Source organism: Pavona decussata, unplaced genomic scaffold, assembly GCF_977016875.1.
Source record: "Pavona decussata unplaced genomic scaffold, jaPavDecu1.1 SCAFFOLD_180, whole genome shotgun sequence".
Taxonomy (NCBI): domain Eukaryota; kingdom Metazoa; phylum Cnidaria; class Anthozoa; order Scleractinia; family Agariciidae; genus Pavona; species Pavona decussata.
Genome location: NW_028145590.1, coordinates 299,121 through 317,497, shown reverse-complemented (window position 1 = coordinate 317,497; position 18,377 = coordinate 299,121). Strand labels below are relative to the sequence as shown.

The following is an 18,377-nucleotide window of genomic DNA, read 5'->3' as shown; positions in this document are numbered from 1 at the left end:
ACTATAGCGCACTAGCAATCAGACTTGGCGCGCGCGTTTTAAATTACGCTACGTCATAAAGGTAAATTTACTCGGAGTTTTCGGGAAACGTTGGAAAAGCGACCCAGAAATCTTTACAGCGTGATATATAAAGAAGGTGACAAGCAGAAAGCTAAGAAAATGGCCTCTGGCCGTCCATCAGGTTAGTAAGCAAACCTTAAGTAGTCATATGCTTTTCAGTTTGCGCTTTAATTTGTGGATTTTCCTTGATCGCCCGCTTCCAACATTTCATTCGGATCCTGTCGGAATTAAAACTCCGCCATGCTCTTTTTCGCTGCACTGTTCGCCACCTTACAGTTGCCAAACATAACATTTCCGAAGTTATTTTAAAACACAGTAGGGACGCAATGTGTTTAGGAGTTATTTTGTGACAAGCGCAGAAAAACTACACCACTACAAAATTTGTTTTTGACTCCCATTCAATACATCACATAACTTTCACATGTTTTTAAAGAAAGACGGGTGTAAGAACTTCAAACGATATATTTTATGGAGTAATACACATTTATAGAAAGGTGCAAACAGTTTTTACTTGTTTTCAAATGTTTATTTTTTACGCCTGCTATGGTTACGGTAGAGGTTAAGAAATCTTTTTATTACGTCATTCCAAGAATGTCTAGAACTTTAGAAGAGTCGCGCGCATCCAATTCCAAATGTCATTTAATTGACGTCATAACGGAAATTTACTCGGAGTTTTCAGAAAATGTTGAAGAAAGCAACGCAGTGAATAAAAACCCTAATCTCGTACCCAGATGTTTGTATTTGGAGAAAACTTTTGGTAAAATTGATCATGTTCTCCAATCTGACTGGTCAATGAAAATGGCCCAATGCGAGTCGTGTCTTGTCGCGTCAGCCATTTTCTCGCCACTTTTCAAATCTTTCACCTTTGGACGCGCGGAGATGCAAGCCTTACAAGAAAATCTATCTTGACACATCAGTCCTTCCGTGAAAGTTGTTTCTTGTATCGATTTAACTTTAATGTTTCATTAAACGGCAACAGGTTCTTATAAACTAACATATTTTTTACATTGTTCTTTTAAATTGTTGTGAAATTTTTGTTTGGTAATCTGACGCGTGCAACTAAGTTGTACGCGTGATTTAGCGCGCGAACATTGTGTACCATTGTCAACAAAAAGTTAGCGGTGCTTTCTAATAACCCCCAAACTTTAAAGTTAAATAATAAATATGCAGTCATTCCATTGGTTATTTCGAAAACTTTGAGTAAATCTTCCTAAGTCGGTGATATAAGAAGATCTTCTCGGAGTTTTCGAACTCAATAAAGTAAAAAGCGCCAAATCTTACTTAAGTGAAAAAAAAAATTATCAGTCAATAAAAAGCCACAAAATAGCTTCTTAATGCTTTTCATTTTTACAGACTCGCTTACTTTTCCAATTCCCGTTGACAATTCAGCTTGTCATCGACACTGAGTTGGCCAGAGAGTTCTTGATTCTTTGTTTCTGAGTAAAATGTTTTTCAAATGTCTCTCATAACAACTGATGGCAGCATTTCGCGCAAATAAGTACGACGTTTTACTTAATCATGATAAGTTGTCAACATTTTAGTTTTCAAAATCAATAAAAATCAATTTATAGTAACACAAATTGAATTGTGCACAAAACTTGGGGAGGTGGGGGTGGGGTGGGGGGGGGGGGAGTGACATAAGCATGCCAGTATTGGCATTTTGGGGGAAATTCCAGAAAAGATGTAATATCTGGCCGACCGATATTAATTGGCTTAAAAAGCTTTCGTTTGCTAAGTATAGAGAACAAAAATTGGAAGAGTGCATAAGATTCTAAAAGCAATAAAATCTGCTTTTATTTTAGATCAAAGAAATAATTTCTTCGAGATGGAGAAAAAGTTTAATCACCAGGAGCGTGAAAATGAGGTAAGTACATTACGATGTATTAAATAGAAAAAATAAGAAATGTAGACGAAAATTCTTCTCCACTTCTATGAAAATTTATTCGAAACGAAGAAGAATTTAAATTGTCATCAGCTGAGCAACTTAAATAAAGTAATACACTGTGATATATTAAAAGGAAAAATGAGAGATGCGGACAAAAGTTTTCATCATTTGGAAGAAAAATTCTTCAAAATGAAAAAGAAATGCACTAACTATATTTCCTTGCTTTTGACGATTTTTAAATTGTCATCAGCCACAAAATAGTGAGAGCAATGCCTGTGATCCTGAGGGAAATTTTATTTGAAATGTTTGAAGGAGAATTGAATTTCATAAGAAAATATAAGACTGAATCGCTCTTAAAGAGAGGCGGATATTTCATGACAAGATTTGAGAGCTATCTGCTAAAAGAGATTCTAACGATACTGGAATAATAAAAACTTAATATCTAGTTAATCAGACAATACAGTACATGTTTCTGATTTTTTGTAAAATTTAGGAGACTAACTACTGAGTTGCAAGTGCAGATTTCCGTATTTTCATGAGATTTAAAAATTAAATAATTTGAAATTGATAATTATTGCAGAGCGAAAAGCTTACTTTGTTATTCATGAAATCGCCGACAGCCTTGTTATTCATTCGTTTATTAATTCGTTCGTTCATTTTCCTTCTTTTTTCCATTTTTCTTTAAGAAGTTAAAAGATAAACTAAAGTCAAAAGAAGAGTACTTGAAAATAGTGACCAGAGAAACAGAGTAAGCGATTGTTGTTTTAATCATTTATTTTACTTAAAATACAACACGATGTTTATATATCAGTCGGACAGACCACATAGAGCCAACAACAAGCCGCCTCTTTTCCTTCGCTAAGCGTGTGTAGTATTAAGATCTCCTAAAAGAGGCGATAGGGTCGTTCAGAGCCACATAAGGTTAAGCTAAAGGTTTCTAAATTGGAGCAGTGTAGCAGGTACCAATTGAAACTCGCCTCATTGCCTCCTCCAACCGTTTACATTGCCAAATACTAAGAGCAGGTGATGAGGTGTTTTGGAGGCACAAAAGACAAATCTCAGCTTTCCTATTAGTATAGAGTATTTTATACCTACTGATTGATCGAGTCGATTTGGACAAAATATGAGAAAGGAATTCGAAAAAATGGAGTTGACGAAAATCGGCCGATTTATGAAAATCTCTGGCAATGCTCGAATGTAAGTATTTTCAAAGGTTCTTCTTCGAAGGCTCGGATCTTTCTCTAGTCAAGGGCTCTAAGTAAATATAATTAGGTAATTAATTTCTTATGGAGTTTTTGCTAAGTCTAAGGGCAGATTACATTCATTATCCTTATTTCTTTTAAATTTGTTGCAGCATGAAATATAAGCAGTTGCCTGCAGCCTAGAAAAAAATTCAGGCCGCAAAAGAGAAAGCTCAGGTTTGAAATTTAGACAGATGGGAATCTGGTTTTTTTCTCTCAAAAAAATAAACAAACGATGGGGGCTGGTAGAATGGTGTGAACTGGGTAAAATGGGGGAAATGAGGGAATTAGGATAAAAATGGGCAAAAAAACAATCTGGAGAGAGAACGGTGAAAACAAGGAAAGCAGGGTTAACTAAGAGACAAGGGTGGGAACAGGGGGAAGAGGATGAACAGAGGGATAAAGTAAGGAACAGGGGAAGGGGGACGATGATCTATGGGGAAACCGAAAGAAGTGAGAATAAGGGAGAAAAAACCATGGAACTGGGGAATAGATGCCGGAACAGGGATAAAAGAGGGAACAGTGGGCTAAAACATTTAAACGAAGAACAAGGGGAACAGTAGGGTATGTGTCTACAGGGAAAAAGATGCATAAATTGGGGCTAGTAAATAGGAGGAATACGAGTTTTCAGGGGGAATGCAAGGAAACAAGAGATTGGGAATTAGGGATACAAATAGGGGATAGGGGTTTAAGCGGGAGAGGGAGTCACGTGAAAAGGAGGACGAAGTTATGGGAAATAAGGGGTGAGAAACAAAAAAGGAATCAGGAGATTAGAAATCGTACGAAAACAAAAAAATGGAGATTACGGTTGAGAGCAAAAAAAAAAAAAAGAGACACTGAGACAAAGGTTGAGGGAAAGTGGAGTATAAAAGGACTCAGGAGATTAGGAATGAGAACAGGGCCAAAGTTGGCATAGAGGATGGAGGGGGCGGGGGGGGGGGGGGGGTTGAGGGTTAGCACTGTATATGTTGGTTGATGAAAGATGGAATAAGGAACTGTTCAATTTTAGTGTTGGGAGTTTTAAGTATTTCAGTGCAAGTGTTGGGAATGAACTCAAGACATTATTCCTTAAGGTCACTTGTATATAACTGTATCTTTCATCTGTCAACAGGCTCACTTAAAATTGTTACAAGAAAGAAACACCGACTTCCACGGGTAAGTGTTCACTGCAATAATACAACAAAACTTAAAATAATGTCTTCTGATAACTTAGAGAGAGATAACGGGACGGGATCAGTTATGGTGTGTTATTTTTCTTTACAAAATATAAAAGTGTTATTGTATTACTTTGTGTTTCTTTCTAGGACACTTCAGGAGCTGAAAGTCGAAGACGACAATGTTGATCAAGAAGAGGTAATTTCCCTAAATTTTAAAAACAGAGAAGAAGGCCCTCTTTGCCTTTCTAACAAGCAAATTCTCGATTAATTTTAAAGCTACAAGTATTCATCTTTTTATTTCGTTCATCATCATAACAGACAAAATCATTGATTTAATTGTCCTCATTGTCATAATCATCCTGATTATTCTTGAAATCATTCCATTGCATCTTCATCATCGTCATTGTCACACACCATCACCACGTGACCAAACCGAATCATCATCATCATAATTACTAGTGGAAGTGTTTTTCCAAAGTTATACCATAAAAGTTTGAAAATTAATTGTCTGAACTTATTACTTCAAGTCCTACTTTATTGCAGAACGACAATGAACTTATAAAGCATATGTCTTTCAATTGCATTGTCTTTCTCCAATAAAGAAGGAGTTGGAGAGAGATCACGGGAGGAGACCAGTCATGGTTGATTATTTTCAATGAAAAATGTAAAAGTGCTATTGCATCGCGTTGTGCTTCTTTCTAGGAAAGTGCATGGGCTGATCATATGAACACAAATTCATCGCTATCATCATCATCTTCACCATTATCATCATCAACATTATCATCATCATCATCATCATCATCATATTATTATTATTATCATTACTATTATTATTATTATTATTGTTATTATTATTATTATTATTATTATTATTAATTATTATTATCGTTATTTTGTTACTGACAGCAATCAGTTACAGAACTTATTACATCGCTAATAACCCCTTCTTTATTGCAGAAAAAGAATGAAGTCAAGAGGTATGTACGTTTTTTATTATTATTATTTTTTTAGCTCTAGATGTTTAGAATCACAAATTGAAAATATTGTGTGACAACTCCATGTTAGTTAATATTTTATTTATACATGGCATTATTACCCAGAACTACAGGGTCTCTCGTTTGTGTTAAACGTTAACTCAGCGTACTTTTTTGGATGATTGCACCAAAAGTAGAACGAATTTTCCAAACCTCGCGAAATGTTTATTTTAATGGTCAGTTTTAATATCAAAAAGCACCTGCTTAAAGTATGCACTTCTGTTTATCTGCAGGGATATTGAGAATTTGGTCCGAAAAATAAAAGAAAAGAAGCAAGAGGTACCTGATGATGTCATTTACGCTAAAGTATACTGTTATATTTTCTTAGTTTAAGTTTCATATTCAACTTTTATTCGAACAAATTTAGTTCAATCCCCCATGAAGTTCTTCTGAGAATAAACCAAATGGTTGTTGATCAGATTAGTTATTATGTTGATCCAAAATAATAAAAATTGGAAACGTGTTCCCATACATCCCATATCTCGAAGGGCCGGCCAATCAGCAGACTAATAGCATTTGCACAGAGTATATAAACGTATTTCAAAACAATATGCTTCAATACTTATATACAAAAAGACTTCTTCTGTGATTGGTTTTACGATAGTCATTTCAAAATAACTCCAAAGCAGATTGGCACATTATTTATTGATCGTTTTTTGTTTTGATATAGGAGGAACAGCGAAAGGCCTCTTTCGATGAAGTGAACGAAAGTTTCCAGGTTTGTTTAATTATTTTACCCGGTCGTAAATCGTTCGCTTTCCTCTGCTTTAAGTAAACTTGTTCCTTGTGTTTGTATGTGCTAGAAAAAGCGTCTTCCCTTGCAGGTTAAATTCAAAGTTCATCGCCCCCCCCCCCCCCCCCCCCTCTACATAGATCCTTCACTACAGCACTAAAATCGTTCATCTAGTACTTCCCACCCTTAAAGCTTTTCGTCCTTTTTTTTCTTATTTTCTTTTTCACTCGATCAACAGACCGTCCTGGAAACGAGGCAGCAGATGGAGAGGTAAATATATCGAACACCAAGTCATATTCTCTGGTTAATTTTATATATCGATTTGCACTACTTATAGGTGAATACAAAACTTGGCGTGCCATAGTATGGCTTGTTAATAAATTCAAATGGAAAAAAAGAAATGGTAACCTATAACCTCAGGTTGAAATCTTGAAAACGGATTCATGTTGATAGTGAAAATACTGTTAGAAGCTTATATCACTTGCAGGAATCGTTTTATTGATTCTCTTTTTTTTTCCTTCTCTCGTTTTATATCTGTTTGTTAAGATTACCGAGTAATAGTTTATCGACAGCCATTACCTAAAACGTTATGCTAATACTTTTCTACCTCTTTTCCGTATAGTGAACTGAAACAAATGAAAAGTGAAGGAAAGAGCTGCAAAGAGCTGGTGGGTTTATACAAACTAAAACGGGAATAAGTTCCTTGCACTTAGAAATCACGTGACCCACATCTCCAAAATTGCAAAGTTACATTTAAATGCAAGAGGCCTGTTAATAAGTGATCGCGTTTTGCTGGAGAATGTGGAGCTTTGATGCTTGAACCCTTATCTAAAGTTCATATTTCCGTGCAACATTAAAACGTTAAGAGGGAAATGGTTTTTATTGAAGTTATCCACTCACTGCCATGCTTATCTATTGATATATTAACTGGCTTGTTGATTGATTGATTGATTGATTGATTGATTGATCGATTGATTGATTGGTTGGACGGCTGATTGTTTTATTGATTGATAGGTTGCTTGCTTGGTTGATTGATTGAATGAATAAATGAATGAATGAATGAATGAATGAATGAATGAATCTATGAATCAATGTTACAGGTTGCTTGCTTCGTTTGATTGATTAGTTGGATGGCTGATTGATTGATGATTGATAGGTTGCTTGATTAATTGATTGATTGATTGATGGATAAGTTTCTTGATAGTTTGATTGATTGATTGATTGATTGATAGGCTGCTTGATTGACTGATTTATTGATTGATTGATTGATTGATTGATTGATTGAGTGATTGATTGATTGATGGGTTACTTGATTGATTGATTGATTGATTGATTGATTGATTGATTGATTGATTGATTGATTGATTGATTGATTGATTGACTCTCGAGCAGTTTAAGGCCTGGGTTAAGGGTTTTTAAGAGGAAAAATGGTTCATTCGAGATAACTTTAACAAATTCAGTGGCACAGAACTGAAATTTGGCAGATAAAAGATCTTATCATTCTTAAAATTTCTAAGCATAATAAGTAGTGCTATAGATCACGTGATATGTTACGTGATCGTTTTTTGTGAAAAAAGCAAGGCTTTGACAGGCAGGCGACGATTTTAAGAGAAAACAGAAAACAAAAAACGCGTTTCTAATAAAGACTAAATATCTCCATCGCTTCACGTTTGAAAATGATCGTTTATAGTTATTCAGAAAAAAATTCTCAGGACAAAGGTCATTTCTTAGTCCACAATTCAATTTTTGATTGTTAATTTCTCCAATTTAAAAACTTGAGGACAGTCATTCCAAACGGAGAATGTTCAATATTTTAAATCTGCTTCGAAAACACTAATTCAGTTATCTATATAAAGAAAATCTGTCGCTGTATCGCCGATTTACGAAATTTTAATTTTTTCGTCACGTGATCAAAATTATACGTTAAGGCAAAAGAAAACATCGAGTTATATATTCAGGAAAAAAATTCATCATGTTCTAGGCAGACAAACCGAAGATATAAGAGATTATTCATAATTTCTAAACACCCTTCAAACCCAGGCCTTAGGCTGCCTGAGTGGTTTGATCTCATTTCATTTCCTGTTATTTAGGTCTCCAAAGTGCAGGAAGCACTTGTTCATCACGAAGAGATGAAAAAGTGAGTAGATTTTTTTAAAAATGTGTGCTTTCATCTGACGAAAAGGATTGCCTTGGTCCTACTGCTCCTTTCACTGCCAGTGATTCTAAAGTTTATAGACGAATATGCTCTATTTGTTTTCTGTTTAGGGAACAATTGGATATGAACAGCGAGCTTCAAAAAGAGAACGACCAGTTTGTAAGTCTCCTTTTAACTTATAATTATATGACTTTTAATTGTAATTATTTTACTGTTCGGTTGCGGACTACATGAGAAACCACAATCTTTCCAAACCTTAGGAATGAAATATAGCGTAGAAAGAAAAGTATAAATGTGTTAAGATCAGCGATTTTGAGAAAAAGAAGTGCGACAATTTAATCAAAAACAAAAGTTGGGGTAGAAAAATGGTCATGGAGGTACCTTGCTATGGTTACGCTAGATGTTGAATAAACCGATATACTATGTAAATGCATAAAAAATGAGACGACTTCTAGACCTCAAACTAAAGAAACACTATTTCTGTATTTGTGCGATAAAAATAAGTTTGAATTCGGTAGATAGAAAGAACAGCGGAAAAAAAAAATCAACAACAACAAATAAGTAAAGAAGTAAATGAAAACAACAACACACAAAAAGGAATAATTCCCATTCAAGCAACTCCGTAAGCAGTCAGTTTGGGAAAACCTTTTGTCACATATGCTATAATATAGCTTTACCACCCTCCACTAATGAAATTATAAGGGAAGCAAAATCTTGCCAATCGGGAACTCGCCTCAGACTCAGTTTTCCCGCGCTTTATGCCAGTTTCTTGTACAGTCAAACCTATTTATTACGGACAATAAGGGGACAGGAATAAGTGTCCGTATTATAAAGGTGTCCGTTTTAGAGAGGTAGGCTTTATATGGATTTCGGTCTATCGGGGACCAGGTGAACTGTCCTTTATAGAGAAGTGTCCGTATTATAGAGGTGTCCGTAAGGAGAGGTTTCACTGTAGTTGGTTCAAGTTCTGATTGGTTCATTGGTTGGGGTGATCAACTTGGTTTCATTTTAGAGACACTGACCCTTAAGACTACCTTATGTTTTCGAAATTGATATTTGTAAAGTAAAGTAAAGACTCAGTTTGAATTTAACCGGAACAAATACCATCCTTTCATATTATTTTCTCCTTATTTAAACGAGGAACTACTATATAGTCCGAGGAACTTGTTTTAATCAAAGCGAACGTATGAACCAGACTATGAGCACTGAAAATGTGAATGATTTTCCGTTACTTCCAACTGTCTAAGAGAAGCCCGCATGAAATCATATCTTTGTTATGACGGTTGCTTAACAATTATTCTAAACTGTGTTATTTTTGCTACATCCTGTAGGAAGTAAAGACAGAGCTGGAGAGGTAAACGAGAGATTGGTGAAACTTTGAAATCCTCGCCCTTTTTTTCATTTCATGTTAAGATGTTGTGACATGAGCTCAAATACTTTGTTTGAATTTACAGGGAAATGGAGGGCTTGCCGAAAAGAATGGTGGACAAAAATCAGGTATTATAAGTATGAAAGCTTTTGATTTTTGTCACGTCGCCAGGAGTTGAGAACAATGCGGAATTTTCTTGCTTAAGGTTAATTCTTGCAAAGGTCTACCATAGTTTTTAAGCCTTCGCGCCGTCCGGCAAAAGATCAAGCGAGCTGGGTTGCAGGCATTGGTTTAAGCAGTGACGCCAACTTTAATAGTATCTGCGATTAAACTCGTCAGTGAAGACTGAAAACAAGGCTTAGATATGTCATAGCTTTGGCTGAATTGAACTAAACAAAATGGATGAGATACGGGATTGACGAATGTGATGAACGGAAAAATAGATTAAATTAGTGCATGCCATTGTAGACGGAGGAGGGTGATAACGTTTGAGTCCTAGAAAGAGGCCATGATGAGTAAAAAGTATTCTTCTCGTCACTGGCAGAAGAAAAGAGTTCCTCTGTTTCTTGGCAGAAGTACATACGTTGCCTTGCCACAATAGCAACCGGGAATCATTGCCTTGCTATTTACGTATTCTCTTGCTGTCCAATTTAAAATCACCAGTCCGTCCGTGACCGCTATTCTAATAATTTCTTTCCTTTTTATTTTTTTGTTTCCGCAGTCGTTCACAGATGAAATTGAGGAGCTTAACAGGTAAAAATAATCTTTTCATGCTTCCAACTCATTAGCTTATTTTCTATTTTGATGACAACTTCGCGGTTACATTAAACATTCCTGCCCAAAATGAAACGGAATTTACGGAAACTCACTCTCTAACTGAAGCATATAATTAATATATTTTTACCATTTTTTATTTTTTTTTAAATTTTAATTTAGAGAGGGCGCAAGAAAGGCTGAAGAGTTCTCCGCCTGGCGACAGCAGGTGAGAAAGGACTAAAGGAATCAGTGTCACTTATAAAACCTCGCTGTTGTTTGAAACTTTACTTGGACTCTAAATAAGAAACTTAGTGAGTAGTGGGGAAGGCATGGTCGCTTTTTTCCTATTTTGAAGTTATTCCTTGCAAAACGTATACAATGGAAACCCTAAAACAACCACAAGACGAAAGGACATTTTATAGGTGCTTACATAATGGCTTTGGGAGACAGACCCAAAGCCGTATTAACCTAGACAGCAAAAGTTCCCTGGCAATTACCTTGCACTTGTCATTATGAAACGCTGCTAAGATATTCCTTGAAGGAGCGAGTTCTTTGTAGACTGAACTCAAGATTATCGGTAACAGCAACAAACAGATTTATTCCCCAACACTAGAAATGTTCACAGCTCACAGGTTCTTGTTACACAGACTTTAGCACACAGCTCAGGGCCCGGTTGTTCGAAAGCCGATTAACGCTAATCCACGATTAGAAGTTAATCGAGGTTTTCATCTCGCTCGTTAAAAATGGTTTTAAAGGTTAATTTCGAGCTAAAGGTAAAGAAAAGTCGAAGTAAAAACTGACGGCCAAAAATCTTTTGGAAGAATCGTTATTGATTAGCAATTTAAACTCGAGTCAATGTTTGCGTTAATCCAGGATTAGCTTAATCGGGCCTTGAACAACTGGGTCCTGGCATATAGCTTTAGTTTACACTTGAATCAGCGCACAGCTCCGTCATGAAGCCCTTTGGATAGACTTCTTGACACACCGTTTATATTTCTCAAACATTTGTCTCTCAAACTACTAACCTTCCTTGCTTATGCAGTAGTCGTTTAGTAAGGTCTTAGAACCTCCTAGCATCTTTTTTCAGTAACATTTACAGTAGCGTATGCTATATAAAACCAATTATGTAAACCGTGACTCAGAATTTTAAAATGTTCTGGAAAGTTCTACAGAATGCTCAATAGAATGTAATGGAAAGTTTTGGAAAATAAATACAACTTTTGTAACAAACGCACATTTTTAATTTAGAATCAGTAATCCTGCTTTCCAAAGGTAATTAGTCTAACTTACTGTTTCTTTGTCAGGATTGGGATGAACTTGAAAACAAAAATACTTATCTTTATTTGCAAGTTCTTTCTTAACCTGAAAAAGGTCGTTTGCGATTACCTTGCACTTGTCATTATGAAATGCATATTAATAAATTTATGATCAGTAATCTTGGCTTGCCAAGGTAGTTAGTCTAACTTGCTGGTTTCTATTTCAGGCCAAGGATCAACTGGACAACAAAGAAAAGTAAGTTCAGCAAAGTAGAAAATCTAGCTAGCTAAACTATTGTATCAATGGAACAAAGACCATTTATTAGAAATTAGAGTGACTTTAGTAAAGTGAGAGAGCTGGCGTAACTAAACAAAACTTGTTGCGCTTTGTGAATTTCCACCAGCTCACTGGAAGGAATGATAAGGGCCAGTCATACTTGATTAGATTTAAGTTTGTGATTACCTGGTGTTGGATTACACTACAATTCTCAATGCATAATAAATATTGTAATTAAGGATTATCAAACGCAACATAAAACTGAAAGATTTTAATTATTAGTTTGAAATACTTCCGTGGACAATCTGTGAGTAAGATCGTTTTTCTGTTTTCCCTCTTACAGTGAACTGACAGAACTTAAGAAAGTGCTGGAACCACTGCAGGAAGTGAGTATTGAGAATACATTCATACATCAGAAATATTTGGAAGTGCATACGAAAGAAAATATCTTTTTTTTTTTATTTGTGTCCGTCATCAAATCGTCATGTTGTTCCTGTATGAACATCGAAAAAAGAATTCCTTATCAATTTTCTTCCCCGCGTTTGTGGCACATAAAAGTGTCAAATTTCACTTCCATGAGACTGGGAATAGTAGATCTGCGAAGTCAATACAGGAACGCTAGCCTCGCGATTTCTCTATTCCTCATATGTTTTTCGTGTGCAGAGGAAGAAAACTGTGCTGATGAAAGTAAGAATAGGGTTGTTGAATACTCAGAATGAAACAACTGAGGAATAAAGAAACGGCGAGACTATTTAAGGCAATCAATCAATTCATCCGTGTTGACTGGACTTTAGATTTACGCGTGTCATTTCGCTTTTAAGCAACAACTGTTTTCGATACCACCCTCCCACAACGAGCTCAACTGCCCTCACACTATCCTGTAAAAAGAATCTGAATTGCCACTATCCCACACTTGTGATAGAGACCAAATGATAACAAGAAAGTCAATGGGCAGAGGAACTTGTAAAATATAATATTGCTTACCCATAATGTGCGGTAGTCTGAACACAGGCGTCTGTAGACGGGGTAAATTGTAACTAGCGTGGTTTTCTTAAAATAGGATGTATGAATTAATGATATGTTATCTCCTCAGCAGTTTCCAGCAAAAAAGAATTCCAGGAAAGCCAGGAGTGTTATCAGAATGCTATGCAGTCTCTTGTGCTGCCGATGTTAAAATATGGCCTTTGCTTTATATCAGAGTGTAAAAATGTGCTGTTTTTTTAACGTGAATACAATGTATTTTTTTTCTACATGAAACTGACGTGAACAATTTGCTTTCTTGTTTTAACGAACTTAAGTAAAAAGTACACTCGTTTTCTTATGTGTTCAGATAAAAAAATAAATACTCGTTTTGACAATTTGAGCTGAATTTCGATATTTAACCTTTCGCAAAAATTGACAGACGATCTTGTTCGGAACTAAACCTTTAGCGCTTTTGAGAACTGAAACAGGTTGTCGACGTTTCGGGAGGAATGTGTGGCAGGGCGAGGGTGAAGGAGGAGGGGAGGAGGGAAGGGGAGGGGGTTGGACAGCAGGAAGAGAGGGAGGGTTCACGGTCTGTTCAGTCCAGAAAGATGGGTTGGGAGAAGGGGGAGGGGGCGGGAAGTGCCTGGTGCCCAGACCATGACGCGCATAAAATAACGCAAGGTCCAATTTTAGATCATTGACCTGCGTGATTTCAATGTAAAATCAAGAGAAACAAAGTCGAGGAAATCACTTCCTGCGAGCAGAGCTGCGGCAACTCTTAATTGCATTGTATAACAACGTTTTGCTCTCTCTATACAAGCAGGATAATGTCCGGCTTGCTAGCGGCTATGACGTTTGTGTGCTTCGTATCATTGGATCAAACAATCCCTTTGGGTTCCCGTGCAAACGTTATTAAGGTTCTTCATCTGTTTATCTGTGCGCAACTTTACTTCGCATTAACGGAACGTCAAAGATTCTATCAGCTGCTATATGTAACTGTTGAATGTTATTCAGTCCCTGTTCGAAAACCCAGTCTTGAAACTGGATTTACCATCGTTGAGTAAAATATCTGCAAAACCAGTATGGTAACCATATGATTTCCTTCAGTTGCCCAAGGACATTGACGGTTACCAACTAGGACGGTCCCTACATTTGTTACTGCGCATACATTCTGCGCGTCTCGGGATTCTCGGGTTTCCTATGGGTGGTGCCTTCTATTACAGGGATATTTTTACGCGGTTTAAAAATAAGCGGGGAAAACAGAACTTAGCAAGTGCTCTTGGTATCCAAAAAGAAAAATTGGAGTGAAGAATTGAGATGATTTCGTTGGATTTCTCATACGAAATACTTGATACGAAAACTTTTAAGACAAACTTGATGTTAAATAAAACTTATGCACAGGAATAAAAATGGAGGAATATAAGAGAACGTTTGTATGGACAGGTCAGATTGAAGTGTAAATTATGATTTCGTTGAGGCATGAATATATACGTTTTCGATGCTTAATTGGCAACTGCTTCAGTAGTAAAAAAGCAGCGATCTTTTCCTAGAGAATATTTGTCGGACTGTTCGGCTGAAGGACTTAAATCTTTATGAAAACAAGGCATAAAATCATTATTTTATTGAAAATCAATGTGAATTTTTACGTCGGTATCAAGATTTCTGTAAATGACGATCCGACGAAATAGACAGCGACGATTTACGATTAATAACGACGCGATCAAACAATTTTAGGAAAAAATGTGGAAATTAGACGCAGAAAGTAAATTTATTGTTGATATTTTAGAGGAGCAGTACTCAGTGTTCAATGAGTTAGGAAAGTACGTCATTTTTGTTTTCTTACTAACACCATTGGCAAAATACCAAAGGAAAAACCTCCTTTCAAAACATTTGCCTTTCATATTTCAGGTTGAAGGTTTATTCATGGCTTTTAACTTACGTGTTTATGGCATTGCTATGACCATATATGGACACTGGCATAGCTCATGTCTCTCAAAACAACTGCGAGACAACCACACCGAACACGGGAAAAACAAAAGAATGAATCATTGAAATAAATTAAAAAGAAAGGTCTAGTCTAGGAAATGAAATATTACTCTAAGAGTTCTACTGTAAGAATCGATTGAACATTTTTTTTCTTTACTTTTTTATCCAGAGCTTGCAACGAATTAACACGAGGAGAAGGAAGGTTAAAGTTTTATTAAAGTATGGTTGGTAACGCTATTGAAGATCCTTCTTTAGAAAAGCTGAAAAATGCGTGGAAAAAAGTTTTACTCATTGAATTTATTGTGATAGCTTTAATCAACGTTTTCACTGTCGTCGCCTTTGTAAGAAATCATCACTTACGCAAGCGCACTACGTATCTGATAATAAACCTGACTGTGGCTGATTTGCTGGTGGGAGCAGTGTCGGGACCAGTAAGGACATTCGGCCTAGATTTCGAACGAGGAAATGGTTTCAACTGGAAAGAATTCATCATTTTAACCTCGAGCTTCATATTTCCCCTTGCTTCTCAAGCCAATCTTTCGTTAATTTCTTTAGAGCGGTTGCTCGCCACACTTTTCCCCTTCAGGCACTGTTTAATTGAAAAATGGCTTTACTTCAAAGTTATTATTGGCAGCTGGATGATAACTTTTCTTTTGGCATTCATGATGTCTGTTCTTGAAGAGCTCGATTTAGTTTTAATTCCGCATCCATTTGTATGTTACACTTTTCTTATCCTTCTTATCATAACTGTTTCCTACGTTACTATTACCATAAAAGTCAGAAGTAACCCTCCTCCGCAGCATTCTAGTGCAGTTGCGTCAGAAAGAAAATTGTCAGTAACCTTAAGCATAGTTACCGTGGTCTCTATCCTGACTATTCTGCCCGCATCTATTAGGATGGCAATTGAGGATCACATATTCAGCCTAACGTTCACATATACGAAACGTTGAAGCTGTTATATTATGCCAATTCTTTTGCCAATCCATTGATATATGCCATAAGAATGCAAGAGTTTAGGAAAGCTGTTAAACAGCTTTGTAAGAGGACTGCAGCGACAAGGGGCGTCCAACCCACTGAACTTCATGTAATGTAGTGCATGAGCACAAAGCTAAGAGCAATAACAAAATAAAATTACGATTAAAGACAATCAAGATTTGGTTCAACCCGATATTTAAGTTAGTTTTTCTCCCTTTGACAATCACATGCAAGTTTTTAACAAGTTTTTAACAAGTGTTCTTTGGTACAAGTACAACTTTAACCTTAAAGTTGCTGAACCTCATGGGCCGTGTGATCCTAACCTACTGGCTCACAAAATTCCTTCAAGAAATTTTTAGACAATCAATAGGAACAGCTTCTGGAAGGGCTTCATTGAATAAAGAACTAAAAAAATGTTGCTTCTGGTTGCAGTTTACTGTACAGCAGCTTACATGTATAATTAAGAAATCAAAGGAAGATGGTTCAAGTTGTCTTCGACCGATTTCGCCTTTTTATTTAATTTGCAAATTGCTGTACTTTTTTAGGAGTTCCTGAGAGCCTTGGAAAAACAAGGCAAGAGGTTCTGAGCCCGCACCTCCCCCCCTCCCTTCCCACCCACCTCTCTTTGTGGACTCGAAAATGTTTGTGTCCACTCGTATGACTCGCATGACCAAGGCAACTGATTGCTAGGGCCCTTCTGCCTTACAACAACGTGTTGGATATTTTCTAGGTCTCCCTAATGAGATGCAGTTTCCACTGGACAACTGTCTTTTGTCCACTCAACAATGATTGTGTCCACCCAGTGAAAATTAAAGACAACTACATGTTATTCCACTGAAAAGTATACCTACTTCACCACTTGTATTAATCTAACCAATGGAAACAATATTGTTTTACTCCTCGTAACAGTCGTACCAGTTGAATCTGTGCTTTCACAACTTGGACAAGTGGTGGGTATTGGACAACCCTTGGGGAGGGGAATGATCACGGGTTACATTTCCTTTTACCCACATGCCACTCCCTCATATACACACCTTGAGAATTATTACGTGAATTAACTCCCCTCCTTCCATCTCTTTAAATTAGTTCTCTCATCTTCTCGTCAACAAAGCTATGGCTGCTTTCAAAAGCAGCATCACCACACTTGAGGAACTTCTTGAATGATGCTTTGTCTTTCTATTTCCCAGCAACTGTGCTTGGTAGATTGAATATGAGCTTGTGGAGAAGCTTTAAAAACGTTTTTCACCTGCAAAGTGAATTTTTGGGCTTCCTGTTTTGGAGCATCTTCACACAACCCCAGTCAAGCATCAAATGTGAATGTCCCAATATCTAAAAAAATATCAGTGCTTTAACTTTTATAAGGCTCAGCTGTCATAATGTGATATGCACTGTTAATCAATTAAGGCACTACCTCTCATGTGTTGTGTTGTACTAATTACCAACATGCTGTATGGTCATAAAATAGGGAAACTCTGCTACGTGGAAGTTTATGAAGCACATATCCATGCCGGTTTTGGACCCTAGGAGGACAAGAAGGAGGGGAGGGGGGGGGGGGGTGGGGGCTCCCATAAAGAAACAATGGGGAGCTTATTACACAAACCATTGAAGAGTACAATTTGTGTTTACAACAAACAGGAGCACTCAAATGCAAAATGACTGGCAAAGGCATTAGAGGTATACAACAGTTACATGTATTCCACAAGCATGCATCAGATATGAGATGATCATAGCCAACAAGGCTTGTAGCACTGAGTTGGCTATAATAATATAATTATATAATAAATGGGACCCAACAAGTGTGGAATAATTATTTTAATAATTACAAATATCCAAGAAATATTCTTAGATCTTGTCAAATTTGTTTTGCAAGAATGACCAGAATGGTCACTTAATTTCTCAGGCATGGTTTAGTGGCTAATATATTATAACCCCTAAGCCAATCAAAACTCTGCAATTGCATCATCCAATGATGATGTTTATAATAATGACTGTTATAACTTATAGCAAAAATCCTACAAGAAATGTAACTACTTAATGTCTGAACTGATTGTGCAAGAATCCTGGAAAATGAGGCATTGTGCCTCAAGAGCTATTTTGTTTTAGCTATACAACACACAAGAGGGCAGCTCGTCGAGTGCTCCACAGTCATGCTGTATGCCTCACAGTTGTGTTTTGTGCCTCCTACGGCCAGGGCAAAAGGGCAAGTGAGGCTCAACAATGCCTTATATTTCCAGGCTACATACCCCATACACCTGTAGGTGTGAAAATGGGCCTGTATCTTGTGTTTTGTGTACTGAATAACAATTATTTTTTTAGTCCGTGACACGTCAGTCACACTCCTAAAAATAAATCCATTGAGTTCTCCGAGTCCCCATAGCAGTCAAACCCATGAGCTTCCAATTACAAGTTCAGATGCTCTACTTTTGCTCATTAAGTTCAGATGCTCTTCCACTGAGCTACAGGAGACTTGCGGGGGCTATAAAGCCATAAAACTACGTTTATTGGACATAATCATCCTACATGCTGC

The 18,377-nt window shown here is 36.7% G+C and overlaps 1 protein-coding gene and 2 long non-coding RNA genes across 7 annotated transcripts in view; 2 read left to right on the top strand and 1 right to left on the bottom strand.

Moving 5' to 3' along the window:
* LOC146463086 (uncharacterized) overlaps positions 1 to 18,377 on the bottom strand; it is a 340,798-nt gene that overhangs the window by 140,661 nt on the left and 181,760 nt on the right. The gene's annotated exons all lie outside the window — the stretch shown is intronic.
* LOC146463094 (uncharacterized) overlaps positions 1 to 18,377 on the top strand; it is a 217,952-nt gene that overhangs the window by 128,389 nt on the left and 71,186 nt on the right. Inside the window, exons 10-20 of one of the 5 annotated variants that reach the window (XM_085084853.1) lie at positions 6,349 to 6,380; positions 6,733 to 6,778; positions 8,201 to 8,247; positions 8,376 to 8,424; positions 9,597 to 9,619; positions 9,720 to 9,762; positions 10,356 to 10,387; positions 10,571 to 10,616; positions 11,874 to 11,902; positions 12,267 to 12,309; positions 13,020 to 13,322. In XM_085084853.1, coding sequence (XP_084940979.1) covers positions 6,349 to 6,380; positions 6,733 to 6,778; positions 8,201 to 8,247; positions 8,376 to 8,424; positions 9,597 to 9,619; positions 9,720 to 9,762; positions 10,356 to 10,387; positions 10,571 to 10,616; positions 11,874 to 11,902; positions 12,267 to 12,309; positions 13,020 to 13,097 — 468 coding nt within the window. In that variant the 3' untranslated portion in view covers positions 13,098 to 13,322. Of the gene's footprint in view, positions 1 to 6,348; positions 6,381 to 6,732; positions 6,779 to 8,200; positions 8,248 to 8,375; positions 8,425 to 9,596; positions 9,620 to 9,719; positions 9,763 to 10,355; positions 10,388 to 10,570; positions 10,617 to 11,873; positions 11,903 to 12,266; positions 12,310 to 13,016; positions 13,323 to 18,377 lie in introns of those variants that run through there. The other 4 variants (XM_085084851.1, XM_085084852.1, XM_085084854.1 and 1 more) reach the window with 4 other exon arrangements.
* On the top strand, positions 89 to 4,539 carry LOC146463097 (uncharacterized). The gene is made up of 6 exons (XR_014856992.1): positions 89 to 181; positions 1,863 to 1,924; positions 2,632 to 2,693; positions 3,300 to 3,363; positions 4,298 to 4,341; positions 4,491 to 4,539. It is a non-coding gene; the product is annotated as an uncharacterized LOC146463097 (long non-coding RNA).